General features: G+C 48.0%; 1 protein-coding gene across 2 annotated transcripts in view; it reads right to left on the bottom strand.

Annotated features, from left to right (window-relative positions):
• Nucleotides 1–17,224, bottom strand: part of LOC119964316 (collagen alpha-1(XXIV) chain-like) — a 341,532-nt gene that overhangs the window by 206,480 nt on the left and 117,828 nt on the right. For both annotated transcript variants that reach the window (XM_038793605.1, XM_038793606.1), the window contains 4 exons: nucleotides 17,097–17,141; nucleotides 13,769–13,822; nucleotides 12,559–12,603; nucleotides 2,071–2,124 (listed from right to left, as the gene is read on the bottom strand). In XM_038793605.1, coding sequence (XP_038649533.1) covers nucleotides 2,071–2,124; nucleotides 12,559–12,603; nucleotides 13,769–13,822; nucleotides 17,097–17,141 — 198 coding nt within the window. The remainder of the gene's footprint in view (nucleotides 1–2,070; nucleotides 2,125–12,558; nucleotides 12,604–13,768; nucleotides 13,823–17,096; nucleotides 17,142–17,224) is intronic.

Raw genomic sequence — 17,224 nt, 5'->3', positions numbered from 1 at the left:
CTCCCACGGGGAGTGGGGAGAATGTGGGACTCGCTCCCACGGGGAGTGGGGAGAATGAGGGACTCGCTCCCACGGGGAGTGGGGAGAATGTGGGACTCGCTCCCACAGGGAGCGGGGAGAATGTGGAACTCGCTGCCACAGGGAGTGGGGAGAATGTGGGACTCGCTCCCACAGGGAGCGGGGAGAATGTGGGACTCGCTCCCACAGGGAGTGGGGAGAACGTGGGACTCGCTCTCACGGGGAGTGGGGAGAATGTGGGACTCGCTCCCACAGGGAGTGGGGAGAATGTGGGACTCGCTCCCACAGGGAGTGGGGAGAATGTGGGACTCGCTCCCACAGGGAATGGGGAGAATGTGGAACTCGCTCCCACGGGGAGTGGGGAGAATGGGGAACTCGCTCCCACAGGGAGTGGGGAGAATGTGGCACTCGCTCCCACAGGGAGTGGGGAGAATGTGGGACTCGCTCCCACAGGGAGTGGGGAGAATGTGGGACTCTCTCCCACAGGGAGTGGGGAGAATGTGGGACCCGCTGCCACAGGGAGTGGGGAGAATGTGGGACTCGCTCCCACAGAGAGTGGGGAGAATGTGGGACTCGCTCCCACAGGGAGTGGGGAGAATGTGGGACCCGCTCCCACAGGGAGTGGGGAGAATGTGGGACCCGCTCCCACAGGGAGTGGGGAGAATGTGGGACCCGCTCCCACAGAGAGTGGGGAGAATGTGGGACTCGCTCCCACAGGGAGTGGGGAGAATGTGGGACCCGCTCCCACAGAGAGTGGGGAGAATGTGGAACTCGCACCCACAGGGAGTGGGGAGAATGTGGGACTCGCTCCCACAGGGAGTGGGGAGAATGTGGAACTCGCACCCACAGGGAGTGGGGAGAATGTGGGACCCGCTCCCACAGGGAGTGGGGAGAATGTGGGACTCCCGTTGAAGCCGTCCTGTGATGTCGGTAAACCCACAGAGAGGGGGCGCTATCGGGGTTCCCAGACAATCCCTCCGCCAGCGAATGGCAGGAAAATCCAGCCGTATATTACTTCTACGAAACTGAAGATTAACGTTACAAGCACTCTAACTCTGTGTCATGTACATTAAGCACAGCATGTTCAAAAACACAAATTATTTTCTGCATTGTACTAAAGTAACGTAACAAATGAGATGATCTTCATTGAATTAAGGTTCATTAGTTCAGAGTGAGATACGCGATGGCTCGCCGATTTCCTGGTCAGAGTCACTACAAGCAGGAGGACCGTTAACAAACCTTACATTTGTCAGATTTCTTTCAATTGTTAAAGTGGCTTATACAAATACCCTCAAAGAAATAGAAAAGACGGGCCCGAGAGAGGATAAACTTGGTTCAAAAATCTTCAAAAAAGAAATCGCAATGGATCACCAAGAAAATGACCTCAGGTTCTGCAGCTAATGTTACTCTGAAGCAATATGACCGTCTGAGATTCCCATGTTGTTGCTGGATGTAACAAGCGGTGATGTGTTGTGAAGGAGGTATTAAAAGGGAGAGTGCGAAAGAGAGAGGAAATTCTGACGTAGCGTCACATCTGTGCGGAGAACTGGGGGTGATTGTTTAAAAATAGGGGGTTTCCTATTTAAGGTGGAGATAGAATAATTTTCTGTCAGAGGGCTGAGAGTCTTTGGAATCCTCTTCCCCACACGGCAGTGGGTGCCTGGTCATTGAGCATTCCTAAGGTTGTGTTAAGACAGATTCCTGGTTGACGAGAGAGTCAAAGAGTATGGGGGGTACAGGCAGGAAAGAGGGGTTAAGGCCAAAGTCCGATCATCCAGGATCTTATTGAATGGTGGGGCAGGCTCAAGGGGCTGAATGGCCTGCTCCTGTTTTGTATGTTTGTGCGTGTGCGTGATGCACTCGTGCCCAATGTGCGGGCTGGTTATTTACTTGTGTCCTGGTCGCGACTGCCTCTGGGAGCACATTCGCAAGAAATTCCACTCAGTTGAATGGTTCTAATCTTCGTGCAGCCGTTAACAAGCGGATTCCCTTGAAGGCAGAGAGTTCTGACTGAAAACATAATGAGCAGAATGGTCCATGCATATAACTCACCGTGCTGCCATCTGAACCAGGCGGGCCCCTCGCTCCGAAAACACCTGGATATCCCTATTGAAGCAAATAACACATTCTACGTCAGCTGGGCAAACTTCTTACCGGACTTACTTCCAGAGGGTAGGATTGAAAAGCAGGGAAGTGATATTAAACCTGAGCAAAGTCACACTTACAATACTCTCGGCAGCCTGCTTTCCAGGTAATAAAACAAATACAGAGGTTCGTACCTAATTGGTTCTGTTTGATGGATGTTAAATGTCCAGTAGTTTAAGGTAATCAGGTGAACAGGTGACGGGTATTGGCTAGTTAATTATACTAAAAAGTGGATCTGATCAGGAGCCAGACGGCAGGGTGGGGCTTGTGGTCAGAGTGGTGAGGAATATGCTGAATGTGGTGATCAACAAACAGTCCCTACCAAAGCATCCTAGGCCGAGATTTTCCGCACCTTCCCGTGGGTGGGTGGAAGGAGGAGGAGGAGGAGGAGGAGGAGGAGGAGAAGGAGGTGGAGTTTGGGAAGTTATCTGACATCAGAGACATAGAACATAGAACATAGAACGATACAGCGCAGTACAGGCCCTTCGGCCCTCGATGTTGCACCCACATGGAAAAAAACTAAAGGCCATCTAACTTACACTATGCCCTTATCATCCATATGCTTATCCAATAAACTTTTAAATGCCCTCAATGTTGGCGAGTTCACTACTGTTGCAGGTAGGGCATTCCACGGCCTCACCACTCTTTGCGTAAAAAACCCACCTCTGACCTCTGTCCTATATCTATTACCCCTCAATTTAAGGCTATGTCCCCTCGTGCTAGCCACCTCCATCCGCGGGAGAAGGCTCTCGCTGTCCACCCTATCTAACCCTCTGATCATTTTGTATGCCTCTATTAAGTCACCTCTTAACCTTCTTCTCTCTAACGAAAACAACCTCAAGTCCATCAGCCTTTCCTCATAAGATTTTCCCTCCATACCAGGCAACATCCTGGTAAATCTCCTCTGCACCCGTTCCAAAGCTTCCACGTCCTTCCTATAATGAGGCGACCAGAACTGTACGCAATACTCCAAATGTGGCCGTACCAGAGTTTTGTACAACTGCAACATGACCTCATGGCTCCGGAACTCAATCCCTCTACCAATAAAGGCCAACACACCATAGGCCTTCTTCACAACCCTATCAACCTGGGTGGCAACTTTCAGGGATCTATGTACATGGACACCGAGATCCCTCTGCTCATCCACACTGCCAAAAGATATTGATCTGATCAAACATCTTGACAACCAATCGTTAAGCGATATCAAATAAAAATATTGTTCCGCGATATCAAATAAAAGACATCTTTGTAATTACTCTGTCTTCACAATGTGCTGATGATTTTGAGTAATTCCCTTTGTGATTTTTGTCTCTATTCGAATCGTTAAAGCTGATGTCGAGGTTTCTGACGCCTCCTTGTGGTTCATCAGACAGAAGCAGCTTGATACCAGAGCAAAGAGACTGCAGTCAATCCGGCATATTCCTGATTAAGAACTCAATTTCATCGAGGCGGAGTTGGTATATTGACAAGAAACATCTTCTTTTAATTTTAATTTTGTGACTTTGACCTTCGTCAAACTGAGTGACATCAATGACAATATCTATCCGTTCGGATCGCACTCAGTCCTCTCCTGTGTGTCAAAATAAGAACTTGCATTTATATAGCAACTTTGGTGACCATGAGTCACCCCAAAACACTTTACAACCCCTGGCTTTAATTGTTCCTCCATTGGCGGACATTTTTACAGCTGCTCGGGCCCGAAGCTGAGAGATTCCCTCCCTAAATCTCTCCATTTCCCCTCCTATAAGACGATACCTCTGTGACCACCGGTCCTAATGTCTCTATATTTGGTTTGGTGTCAAGTTGTGTTCGAGGCCACTCCCGTGACCCACTTTGGGGTGTTCCAATACATGAAGGGAATGATGTTATGCAAGTTGCTGTTGTAATGTGGAGAGTGCGGCAGCCAATTTACACACAGGAAGCTCCGGCCTACAGCAGTGTGAGCATGTCCATATCGTCTATTTTTAATGTTGTTTTGAGAGATAAATACCACCTCCAAGATACAGCATCTGTAAATTCCTGATATCACAGTGCACTAAGATTACGGAGTCATAATTGTACATACCTTACTCCACCATCTTACTGATACTGCACAACAAAGAACAATACAGCACAGGAACAGGCCTTTCGGCCCCTCCACGTCTGTACTGGTCATGATACCAACCTTTGCCAAAACCCTCAGCACTTCCTGGTGCCGTATCCCTCTATACCCATCCTATCCATGTATTTGCCAAGATGCCTTTTGAACGCCGTTAATGTATCTGCTTCCACAACCTCCCCTGGCAACGCGTTCCAGGCACTCACCACCCTCTGTGTAAAAACCTGCCTCGCACATCTCCTCTAAACTTTGCCCCACCGACCTTAAACCTATGCTCCCCTGGTGACTGACCCCTCCACCCTGGGAAAGAGTGTCTTTCTCATGAAAACAGACCGAGTCTATTCAGCCTCTCCGCATAGCTAACACCCTCCAGACCAGGCAACATCCTGGTGAACCTCCCCTGCCCCCTCTCCAAAGCCTCCACAGGCTTCTGGTAGTGTGGCGAACAGAATTGTGCGCACTTTTCCAAGTGTCTTCAAACTACCGATCCCTCGGAATATTACGTGTGGCCTAACCAGAGCTTTATAAAGTATGACATCCTTGTTTTCGAATTCATTGCCCCTATTTCCAAAGCCATACACTTGTTGAACCTCCATATCAACTTGTGAAAATGCATGACCAGGTCCGTCTGCTCTTCCTCCACCTTCGGAATATTGTCACTTCGACTATGTTACTGCTCCCATTGCTACACATTTAGCCACATTAAATCGTAGCTGCCATTTTCCGAGCCTATGGCCTCCCGATGTCTAGTTCGTACCTTGCCGAGTTTTGTATCATCCACAAACTTTGCGGCTGTCACCCCAAATCTGAAGTCCAGGTGATTTCAAAGCCAAGGTCTTAGTGACTCCAGGGGATCTCGCTGCACAATTCCCTCCAGCCAGAAAACCATCTGTTTACCGCCATCTGTCTCTGGGCCATTTACATACACAAGTGATTATTATCCCTTTCATAATGAAGTGTTGACAGAGTAAATATTTACAGAAGGTGAAAGGTTTCTGATGGCAGATGGATCAGAAACCAGAGAAAAGTCTGAAAGTAATCGTTAGAACATGCGGAGGGGGAGACGAGGTGAGCTTGGTTTTTACACACAGCGAGTTGCGGCAATCTGGAATGCGGTGCCCGAAAGATTCAATAATAATTTACATTAGAAAAATATGTGAACAGGTTAAACTTTGGGGGCTGTTGCAGGCAGTCTGAGAGCTGGCAGGGCTGAACGCCCACCTTGTGTGCTGTAAGATTCAATGCTTCGAGTCAGCTAAGGCTGAGTCAAACTCTCTGTGGTGACCTCCCTCTGAGTCACAAAGCTGTGGGTTCAAGTCCCACCCCAGGGGCCTTGTGCACAAAAACTACGCCGACACTTTGATGCCACACTGAAGGAACGCTGCACTGTCAGGGGTGCCATCTCTCAGACGAGGTGTCAAACAAACCACCCGTCTGTCCTCTCCAGCGGATGTAAAAGGTCCCCGGAGACTGTTTCAAAGGGAACCTTCCTGGTGCTTATCCCTTTACCGACACTGTTGGGTCATCATCATCACCATATTGGCGTTTGTGGGATCTTGCTGTGTAAAAGATACCCGACAGCTGCGCCGCAACACTTCAAAAACAATCTCGCTGATCGTGAAACGCTTTGGACTTCCTGGGGTTGTAAAAAGGAGCTTTAAAAACGCGAGACTTGTGTTTACTGAGCTGGTAGAATTTCTGCCGATGTGGTATGTGCGAGGGCTTTCTGAAAAATTGGGAATTTTAAACATGTTTTGGATATACTTTTTGCTTTCAGAGCCCTCCCGTGGGCTTTTTTTTTTTGCTGGAGTTACAGGCAGATTGATAATTGAACACAAATCGTTTCAAGACTTCCCGCTTCTGTACTGAGTACCTTGCAGCATTCCGAACACCGATTCCGGGATGCGCAATAACAACCATGAAGTTGCGGCTGTTAAACCTCCGGAGGAGAGCGGCGGGGTGGCTCAGTGGTTAGCACTGCTGCCTCACGGCGCTGAGGTCCCGGGTTCGATCCCGGCTCTGGGTCACTGTCTGTGTGGAGTTTGCACATTCTCCCCGTGTCTGCGTGGGTTTCGCCCCCACAACCCAAAGATGTGCAGGGTCGGTGGATTGGCCACACTAAATTGTCACTTAATTGGAAAAAATTAATTGGGTACTCTAAATTTATTTATTTTTAAACTCCTGAGGAAGGCACAGTTTTACCAAGTCTGTTACCTGAGTTCAGAAATTTTCAATTGAACCCCAGCCGTTTGAGTGAGATTCTCAGACTCCCACTCCCCTTTACGTGAAGCCGTTTCCCCCAGTGCAACCCCTGAATGGCCCGACTTACATTTTAAGGTTGTTCCCTCGTTTTCTGGAGCTCCACCCACACCAGGGGACATAATTTTCCCCCGTCTATCCGACAGGAAGGTTCACCTTTGAGAACTGGTGTTTCTTGAGCAGTGAAAGATTCTGCAATGCTTTGAGTCATTATCATAATCGCAAACAATAACTCATGTTCCACACACGAGGCTCCAAATACATCGTGACAGGCAGCAGTTTATCAAATTGCATGACCTGGACCTCAGGAACTATCTACAGCTGTGATATTTGTGGCTAACAGCTCCAAAGTCATTCATATATTTCGCAAAGCACCAGCCACTGATGTGAGACATATGTGACTCCCATTCCTATCAGTGCTGTGTAATTTCCTCCACTCTTTGAAACAATCGTGTAGCATTTTCAGTTTCAAAATGATCCATGTTTTCCAGGCTATTTACTGTCGGTAACCTCTCAAAAAAACCAACTCAGGCATATCTTGGACTGGGAGATGGGCAAGTCTGTGTGGCCCTGACATTGAAAACAACCGTTATGACAAAGAACAAAGAACAAAGAAAAGTACAGCTCAGGAACAGGCCCTTCGGCCCTCCAAGCCTGCGCCGACCGTGCTGCTCGTCTAAACTAAAATCTTCTGCAATTCCTGGGTCCGTATCTCTCTATTCCCATCCTATTCATGTATTTGTCAAGATGCCCCTTAAACGTCACTATCGTCCCGGCTTCCACCACCTCCTCCGGCAGCGAGTTCCAGGCACCCACTACCCTCTGTGTAAAAAAACTTGCCTCGTACATCTCCTCTAAACCTTGCCCCTCGCACCTTAAACCTATGCCCCCTAGTAATTGACCCCTCTACCCTGGGTAAAAGTCTCTGACTATCCACTCTGTCTGTGCCCCTCATAATTTTGTAGACCTCTATCAAGTCGCCCCTCAACCTCCTTCATTCCAGTGAGAACAAACCAAGTTTATTCAACCTCGCCTCATAGCTAACGCCCTCCATACCAGGCAACATCCTGGTAAATCGCTTCTGCACCTTCTCTGAAGCCTCCACATCCTTCTGGTAGTGTGGCGACCAGAATTGAACACTATACTCCAAGTGTGGCCTAACTAAGGTTCTATACAGCTGCAACATGACTTGCCAATTCTTATAATCAATGCCCCGGCCAATGAAGGCAAGCATGCCGTATGCCTTCTTGACGATTTCATCTTATTAGCGGAACTGGAACCTTCAAGCTAATCGAACAAACAAAATGTGATAAGGATTCAGGCGCACGGTGGCACAGTGGTTAGCACTGCTGCCTCACAGTGCCAGGGCCCTGGGTTCGATTCTCGGCTTGGGTGAGCATCTGCGGGGAGTCTGCACGTTCTCCCCGTGTCAGCGTGGGTTTCCTCCGGGTGCTCCGGTTTCTTCGCTGGCGGAACCCAAACTGAGCATCGATGAGAAGGTTATTGTTGCTTGATACCACTACCGATGACCCCTTCCATCACTTTTACTGATGATGGAGAGTAGGCTGGTGGGGTGGTAATTGGCCAGGTTAGATTGGTCCTGCTGTCACTGAGGAATTTATGAATGATTGTCTTTACGTTATGACTAACTTGACCTGGTGTAAGTCTAAAATAACTGCATTTTGAACATTTATTTGTTCATGGGTATGGGCATCGTTGGTAAGGCCAGTACTTATTGCCCATCCCGAATTGTTTCTGCGTGCTAACCAACATCGTTCTGTCCCAGTTGAATGGGACTGTCACTGAAAGTGCACAGCTCCTGCCTGAAAACCCCCGCTCATTAATACCTTCTTACAAAGACCTTCCTTGAAAATACGAACGCGCCCACTCATGACCACGCCGGTCCTTCGGAACCTGAAGAGATATAGACTCGATGCAGAGAAGCATGTGACAGCTCTATGATCGTGCTACCTAATTAGTGTCATCCCTCTAATCTTCCCTGTAGCCCTGCAAACATTATTGATCCAATTCTCTACTGAAAATGCGAGAACCTGCTTCGACCACACTTTCAGGCAGCACCTTCCAGATCTGGAAACCACACTGTTAAAAACAAATCTCCTCGTTCCCCTTTTACAAATGAATCTCAGCCTGTGTGTCCTTTGCCCCGCTGACACTTCTGCCAGCAGAAATAGTTTCTCCTCCTTTACTCAGTCCAAATCCCCTCAAAATCCCAATTTGACACTAACAATCCCAAGTTCTGTACATAACGAAAGTCCCTCGTCCCGTAAAAGTTTGTGAGGTTGTGCAAATCCCACATTCTGATAAATATATCGGCAATGGAGACTAAAATATACAGAAATATCGAACATAAGAATGGGGCAGCACGGTAGCATAGTGGATAGCACAAATGCTTCACAGCTCCAGGGTCCCAGGTTCGATTCCGGCTTGGGTCACTGTCTGTGCGGAGTCTGCACGTTCTCCCCGTGTCTGCGTGGGTTTCCTCCGGATGCTCCGGTTTCCTCCCACAGTCCAAAGATGTGCAGGTTAGGTGGATTGGCCATGATAAATTGCCCTTAGTGTTGGGTTGGGTTATGGGGATAGGGTGGAGGTGTTGACCTTGGGTAGGGTGCTCTTTCCAAGACTCGATGGACCGAATGGCCTCCTTCTGCACTGTAAATTCTATGAAAATGTTACCCTGCCCTTTACTTAGTGAATGGGTTCTTCTCGATTTTTAATTTTCAATTATATTTCAGGACAAACGTATGTACAAATACGATGACGAACAAACTCGAGAGTAAAATTAACTCCACAGCTCTAATCTGCAGTGCGTATTGAATAAAACCAAACATTTAAGAAAATAGACGTCACACTGTGAATGTTCAGTATTCAGCATCAACTCTGCCAGTCAAACTGGAGAATTTCCTGCACTTTCAAAGACAGACAATGCTTTGAAGTGACGGCGTGGGCATAGATACTTTGCATGTTTGTACAAAATTCCTTTCTCCGTCGTAACAGAGATAATCACCTACTCGAAGGAAGAAATGTCACAGAAATAAAGAACAAAGAACAAAGAAAAGTACAGCACAGGAACGGGCCCTTCGGCCCTCCAAGCCTGCGCCGACCATGCTGCCCGTCTCAACTAAAATCTTCTACACTTCCGGGGTATGCCTTCTTGACTACCTTCTCCACTTGTGTTGTCCCTTTCAGTGACTGTGGACCTGTACACCTAGATCTCTCTGACTTTCAATACTCTTGAGGGTTCTACCATACACTGTAAATTCTCTACCTGCATTAGACCTTCCAAAATGCATTACCTCACATTTGGGCAGATTAAACTCCATCTGCCATCTCTCCGCCCAAGTCTCCAAACGATCTAAATCCTGCTGTATCCTCTGACAGTCCTCATCGTTATCCACAATTCCACCAACCTTTGTGTCGTCTGCAAATTTACTAATCAGACCAGTTACATTTTCCTCCAAATCATTTATATATACTATGGACAGCAAAGGTCCCAGCACTGATCCCTGCGGAACACCACTAGTCACAGCCCTCCAATTAGAAAAGCACCCTTCCATTGCTACTCTCTGCCTTCTATGACCAAGCCAGTTCTGTATCCATCTTGCCAGCTCACCCCTGATCCCGTGTGACGTCACCTTTTGTACCAGTCTCCCATGAGGGACCTTGTCAAAGGCCTTACTGAAGTCCATATAGACAACATCTACTGCCCTACCTGCATCAATCATCTTTGTGGCCTGTTCGAAAAACTCTATCAAGTTAGTGAGACACGACCTCCCCTTCACAAAGCCATGCTGCCTCTCGCTAATACATCCATTTGCTTCCAAATGGGAGTACATCCTGTCTCGAAGAATTCTCTCCAGTAATTTCCCTACCACTGACGTAAGGCTCACCGGCCTGTAGTTCCCTGGATTATCCTTGCTACCCTTCTTAAACAAGTGAACAACATTGGCTATTCTCCAGTCCTCCGGGACATCACCTGAAGACAGTGAGGATCCAAATATTTCTGTCAAGGCCTCAGACATTTCCTCTCTAGCCTCCTTCAGTAATCTGGGATAGATCCCATCTGGCCCTGGGGCTTATCACCTTAATACTTTTCAAGACACCCAACACCTCGTCTTTTTGAATCTCAATGTGACCCAGGCTATCTACACACCCTTCTCCAGACTCAACATCCACCAATGCCTTCTCTTTGGTGAATACTGATGCAAAGTATTCATTTAGTACCTCGCCCATTTCCTCTGGCTCCACACATAGATTCCCTTGCCTATCCTTCAGTGGGCCAACCCTTTCCCTGGCTACCCTCTTGCTTTTTATGTACTTGTAAAAAGCCTTTGGAATTTCCTTAACCCTATTTGCCAATAACTTTTCGTGACCCCTTTTAGCCCTCCTGACTCCTTGCTTAAGTTCCTTCCTACTTTCCTTATATTCCACACAGGCTTCATCTGTTCCCAGCCTTCTAGCCCTGATAAATGCCTCCTTCTTCTTTTTGACGAGGCCTACAATATCTCTCGTTATCCAAGGTTCCCGAAATTTGCCGCATTTATCCTTCTTCCGCACAGGAACATGCCGGTCCTGAATTCCTTTCAACTGACATTTGAAAGGCTCCCACATGTCAGATGTTGATTTACCCTCAAACATCCGCCCCCAATCTAGGTTCTTCAGTTCCCGCCTAATATTGTTATAATTAGCCTTCCCCCAATTTAGCACATTCACCCTAGGACCACTCTTATCCATGTCCACCAGCACTTTAAAACTTACTGAATTGTGGTCACTGTTCCCGAAATGCTCCCCTACTGAAACTTCTACCACCTGGCCGGGCTCATTCCCCAATACCAGGTCCAGTGCAGCCCCTTCCCTAGTTGGACTATCTACATATTGTTTTAAGAAGCCCTCCTGGATGCTCCTTACAAACTCTGACCTGTCTAAGCCCCTAGCACTAAGTGAGTCCCAGTCAATATTGGGGAAGTTGAAGTCTCCCATCACAACAACCCTGTTGTTTTTACTCGTTTCCAAAATCTGTCTACCTATCTGCTCCTCTATCTCCCACTGGCTGTTGGGTGGCTTGTAGTAAACCCCCAACATTGTGACTGCACCCTTCTTATTCCTGATCTCTACCCATATAGCCTCACTGCCCTCTGAGGTGTCCTCCCGTAGTACAGCTGTGATATTCTCCCTAACCAGTAGCGCAACTCCGCCACCCCTTTTACATCTCCCTCTATCCCACCTGAAACATCTAAATCCTGGAATGTTTAGCTGCCAATCCTGTCCTTTGCTCAACCAGGTCTCTCTAATGACAACAACATCATAGTTCCAATTACTAATCCAAGCTTTAAGTTCATCTGCCTCACGCGTAATACTTCTTGCATTAAAACATATGCACTTCAGGCCACCAGACCCGCTGTTTTCAGCAACATCTCCCTGTCTGCTCTTCCTCAGAGCCATACTGGCCCTATTCCCTAGTTCTCCCTCAATGCTTTCACCTTCTGACCTATTCCTCCGGTACCCACCCTCCTGCCATACTAGTTTAAACCCTCCCGTGTGACACTAGCAAACATCGCGGCCAGGATATTTATGCCTCTCCAGTTTAGATGCAACCCGTCCTTATACAGGTCACACCTGCCCCGGAAGAGCTCCCAGTGGTCCAGATAATGGAAACCCTCCCTCCTCCACCAGCTGTTTAGCCACGTGTTTAGCTGCTCTATCTTCCTATTTCTAGCCTCACTGGCACGTGGCACAGGGAGTAATCCCACGATTACAACCCTAGAGGTCCTGTCTTTTAACTTTCTGCCTAGCCCCCTGAACTCCTGCTGCAGGACCTCATGCCCCTTCCTGCCGATGTCGTTCGTACCAATATGTACAGCGACCTCTGCCTGTTTCCGGGGAACATTTACACCACATAACGTCATTGGAGGCTTAGAATTTTTGCAGCATCAAAAACTGCTTCTCACAGGCATTTGTACAATAACAGGGTGCGATTATTCAGTTCCCAGAGACACGATTGGGTAAGGAAAACGACTCACCGGTCTCCCTTTGGGACCCTTTCTTCCTCGGGGGCCAACAATACCCTGCAGGGGAAATGACACTTCATTAACAAGACATGTTCCCAAAAATGTGCAAATTCATCAGCGGTTTCAAACAGTGGAGCGACAGACAATGTAAATCGAGCAACTCTGAATTTAAAAAGAGTAACAATTTTTATGCAACAAAAAGGTGGAAAGGAAAACTGTTGGAAAAAACGAAATGTGAACTTTGCCCTTTCGGGATTCTGACAGGGGACAGCAGCATAGCGGCTGTGTTACCTGGAGGTGGGTAACCTGGAGATCTGGGGCTGGATTCTCCGCTTCCCAGGCCGCGGGAGCGGCGCTCGCTGGCGGTGGAATTCTTTCCTCCCGCCACGGTCAATGGGATTTCCCATTGAAGCCCCCCCCCCCGCCACCCACGCCGCCGGGTGGGGGGGTTGCTGCCAGTGGGGAAAGTGAATCACAACAGCCAGAGAATTTCAGGCCCGAGGGTAATAATCCAGCGACGCAAGTTCAAATCCCACGACAGCCGGGGAAGTTAAATTCACGAATCAAATAAGCCTGGAATGAAAAGCTGGCAATCACGGACGTAGCAGATTTTTATTTATTAATATCCTTTAGGGAAGGAAGTCTGCCGTCCTTACCCGGTCTGGCTTAACACGCGACTCCAGACCCCGGCAATGTGGTTAACTCTTAAATGCCCCCCTCTGAAATGGACCAACAAACAACTCAGGGAGGCGGCTCACTACCGTCTCCTCAAGGGCAGTTGGGGATGGGCAACAAATGCTCGAAGCGATGTTCAGATCCAGCAAATAAAGGAAAATGACAATGGGCTCCAATATCTCTTTAAGTGTACGTTTCCCTCAGCCAATTGCTCAGACTCTGCGCCATCTCAGCCTAAAGGGACCATCCTTTAAAACAGAGATGAGGAGGAATTTCTTCAGCCAGAGGGGGGGGGGGGTGAATCTGTGGAACTCTTTGCCGCAGAAGGCTGTGGAGGCCAATTCACTGAGTGTCTTTAAGACAGAGATAGACAGGTTCTTGATTAATAAGGGGATCAGGGGTTATGGGGAGAAGGCAGGAGAATGGGGATGAGAAACATATCAGCCATGATTGAATGGCGGAGCAGACTCGATGGGCCGAGTGGCCTACTGCTCCTATATCTTATGGTCTAATACGCTCCTTTAGTGCACTCTGGGACTACACTTACCTTTTTACCTTCTGGTCCAGGTGGTCCCATCATTCCGGGAGGCCCGATAAATCCCTGCAGGACAGGCATAGGCGACAATTAATAAAAAGCAACAGAATATAAAATGATCATTGACTCGACCACAACTGGAGGCACCTTCGTGTCTTTCAATCACAAATCCCCGGCTGGAGACGAGAGAGTAAATTAATGTTGGAGGGGGATTTCCTACACCACCAACCCACCCCCCTCCCCAACCCCCGCAAGTTATTTCCCGATCTTCTGATCCCGCCCCTGTCATAGAATCATAGAATTTACCCAGGGAATAATCAGCATGTGGGACTCACTACCACAGGGAGTGATTGGGGTGAATACAATTAAGAGAAGGCTAGGGGGTGGAAGGGATAGAAGGAAATGCCAACAGGAGGAGATAAGGAAGAATGGGAGGTAATTTGTGTGGTGCATAAATGCTAGCATGGAGCAGTTGGGCTGAATGGCCTTTTCCTTCACTGTTAGCTCAAAATAACCAGGAAAACACATTGCTACAGATGTAGCCTATGATTGTGAAAAAGCTGCAGAGAACAGTGAGAACTCTTTCAATTCATACATTTAAACATCCAAAGTTGAATATAAAAGCTCTATTCTTCAATAAATCCCCTGAGTACTAGAGTTTTATTTTCCGAACTGCAATTCCAAGATATCGCAGATTGAGGCACAACTATTACAGATGTCAGGATAAATCAGCAACTCGCAAAATAGATCTGTACCTTCACCGCCCATAGGTCGATAAGTTCAATTCCCACTGGAGATCTGACTTACTTTGACAACAATAATTGCTCGAGGAGGAAGGGTCAGAATGTCCGGCTGGTCAAACGCTCATTCAGGTCTGGCCTGAGGGGCTAAACCTTCTGAACAATTCACATCTAAACTGATCAAACCAGGACTGATAGAGCCAGCAGTTTCGCAATGCGGAAGGGTGTGCGAGAATGGGACGCCCCCGGGGCTTGCTTGTGCACAGATCTCGAAAGGTGAAGGACAGTTCATGAGGCATTCAGCATGCTGGGCTTCAAAATAGAGCAGAGAAGCCAGGAGGTTACGTTGAACCTTTATAAAACACCAGTTCAGCCCCAGCTGCAGTATGGTGTTCAATTCTGGGCACAGCCCTTTGGGAAGAATGTGAAGGTTCTAGATAAGGGGCAAAGGAGATTTTACTGGAATGGCTCCAAGGATGAGGGTTTCTATTTACTTGGTGAGACTGGAGTAGCTGGGGTTGGTATCATAGAACATAGAACCCTAACCCTAACCCAACATTGAGGGCCGAAGGGGCTGTTCTGTGCTGTACTGTTCTATGTTCCACAGCACAGTACAGGCCCTTCAGCCCACAATGTTGTGCCGACCATTTATCCTAATCTAAGATCAACCTAACCTGCACCCCTTCAATTTACTGCTGTCCATGTGCCTGGCCAAGAGTCGCTTAAATGTCCCTAATGACTCTGACTCCACCACCTCTGCCGGCAGTGCATTCCACACGCCCACCGCTCTCTGTGTAAAGAACCGACCGATAGAACATATCCTTGGAGCAGAGAAGGTTCAGAGGAGATTTGACAGAGGTGTTCAAAACCAGGGGCGGTTCAGATAGAAACAAAGACAAACAGTCTCCAAAAGGACAGGAGGAATCCGACGCCAACTGAAGGTGATTGACAAAGGAATAGGGGCGGCGTGAGGTTGGTCTCTGATTGGTTGGTGGGTTGTGATTTTAGAGTAGGTTTCACAAGAGAATCGGATAAAAATCTGAAAGAGGGAAAACAATGCAGAGGGTGGAGGGTAATGGGTCTCACTGGATTGCTATTGGAACGAGTCTCAGACTCAATGGGCGGAGCCTCCTCCTGCCCTGCAAGATTCGATGATTTTAGTCAAAGCAATTACTCTTCATTTTTAAAAATTCTACATGTTGTGGATGCAATTATTGCCCATCCCTAATCGCCCTAGCGAAGGCGGGGGTGAGCTGCCTTCTTGAACCTCTGCAGTCCTTCCGGTGTAGGTACACCCGCCATGCTGTTAGGGAGGGAGTTCCAGGATGTTGCCCCAGCGACAGTAAAGGAACAGCCGATACATTTCCAAGTCAGGGTGCTGCGTAGTTTGGAGGGGAAATTCCAGGTGGTGGTGTTCCCATGTGTCTGCTGCCCTTGTCCTTCTAAACGAAATGAAATGAAATGAAAATCGCTTATTGTCACGAGTAGGCTTCAATGAAGTCACTGTGAAAAGCCCCTAGTCGCCACATTCCGGCGCCTGTTCGGGGAGGCTGGTACGGGAATCGAACCGTGCTGCTGGCCTGCTTGGTCTGCTTTAAAAGCCAGCGATTTAGCCCAGTGAGCTAAACCAAAGAGGCCGGAGTTTGGAAGTTGCTGCCTAAGGGATCTTGGTGAGTTCCTGCAGTGCATCTTGTAGATGGTACACACGGCTGTTGGGGGAATGAATGTTTGAGGATGGGGGAGCCATCAAGCGGACTGCTTTGCCGTGGGTTATGTTGAAGTTCTTAAGTGTTGTTGGAGCTGCGCTCATCCAGGCAAGCGGAAAGTATTCCATCACACTCCTGACTTGAGCCTTGTAGATGGTGGACAGGCTCTGGCGAGTCAGGAGGTGAGTTACTCGCTGCGGAATTCCTAGCCTCTGACCTTGGAGCTACAGTATCAATGTGGCTAGTCCAGTTCAGTTTCTGATCAATGGTAACCCCCAGGATGTTGATAGCTGGGGATTCAGCGATGGGAATGCCATCGAATGTCATGGGGAGGTGGTTCGATTCTGTCTTGTTGGAGTTCAGAACGACAGGTGATCTTATTGAAATACAAAAAATTCTCAAGGGCCTTGACAGGGTGGATACTGAGAACCTGACTCTTTGGGCAGGGGAATGTAGAATGTGGTGTCACTGTTTCAGAATAAAGGGTCGGCCATTTCACACAGAGGCGAGGTGATATTTCTTTATTTAGAGGGTTGTGAAACGTTGGAATTCTCCACCTCAGCCACCCGTGGAGGCTCAGTCACTGAGTATATTCAAGAATATTCCCGTACCAGCCTCCCCGGACAGGCGCCGGAATGTGGCGACTAGGGGCTTTTCACAGTAACTTCATTGAAGCCTACTCGTGACAATAAGCGATTTTCATTTTTCATTTTCACTGAGGTCGATAGATTTTCGGGCGTGAAGAGAATTTAAGGGATATCATGATAATGCACAAAGGTGGAGCTGAGATAGAACATGGTGAGGTGGAATGGTGAAATAGGCTCAAGTGGCCAGAATGTTCATTCTTTTTAACGCTCTGACTAGTCATTTAAGCATCGATTATGTCTTACTCACCCGTCCACCTTTTGGACCAGGATTTCCCTTTGGCCCAACTAAACCCTACAATAAAGAAGAATAAACAGATTAGTCGTTAAGATTACACGTCCCTGTCCACACAGGCTTTGCTCTCCACAGAAAGTCAT

This window comes from Scyliorhinus canicula, chromosome 4 (genome assembly GCF_902713615.1).
Source record: "Scyliorhinus canicula chromosome 4, sScyCan1.1, whole genome shotgun sequence".
Lineage (NCBI taxonomy): Eukaryota > Metazoa > Chordata > Chondrichthyes > Carcharhiniformes > Scyliorhinidae > Scyliorhinus > Scyliorhinus canicula.
This window is presented reverse-complemented; position numbering and strand designations above follow the sequence as displayed.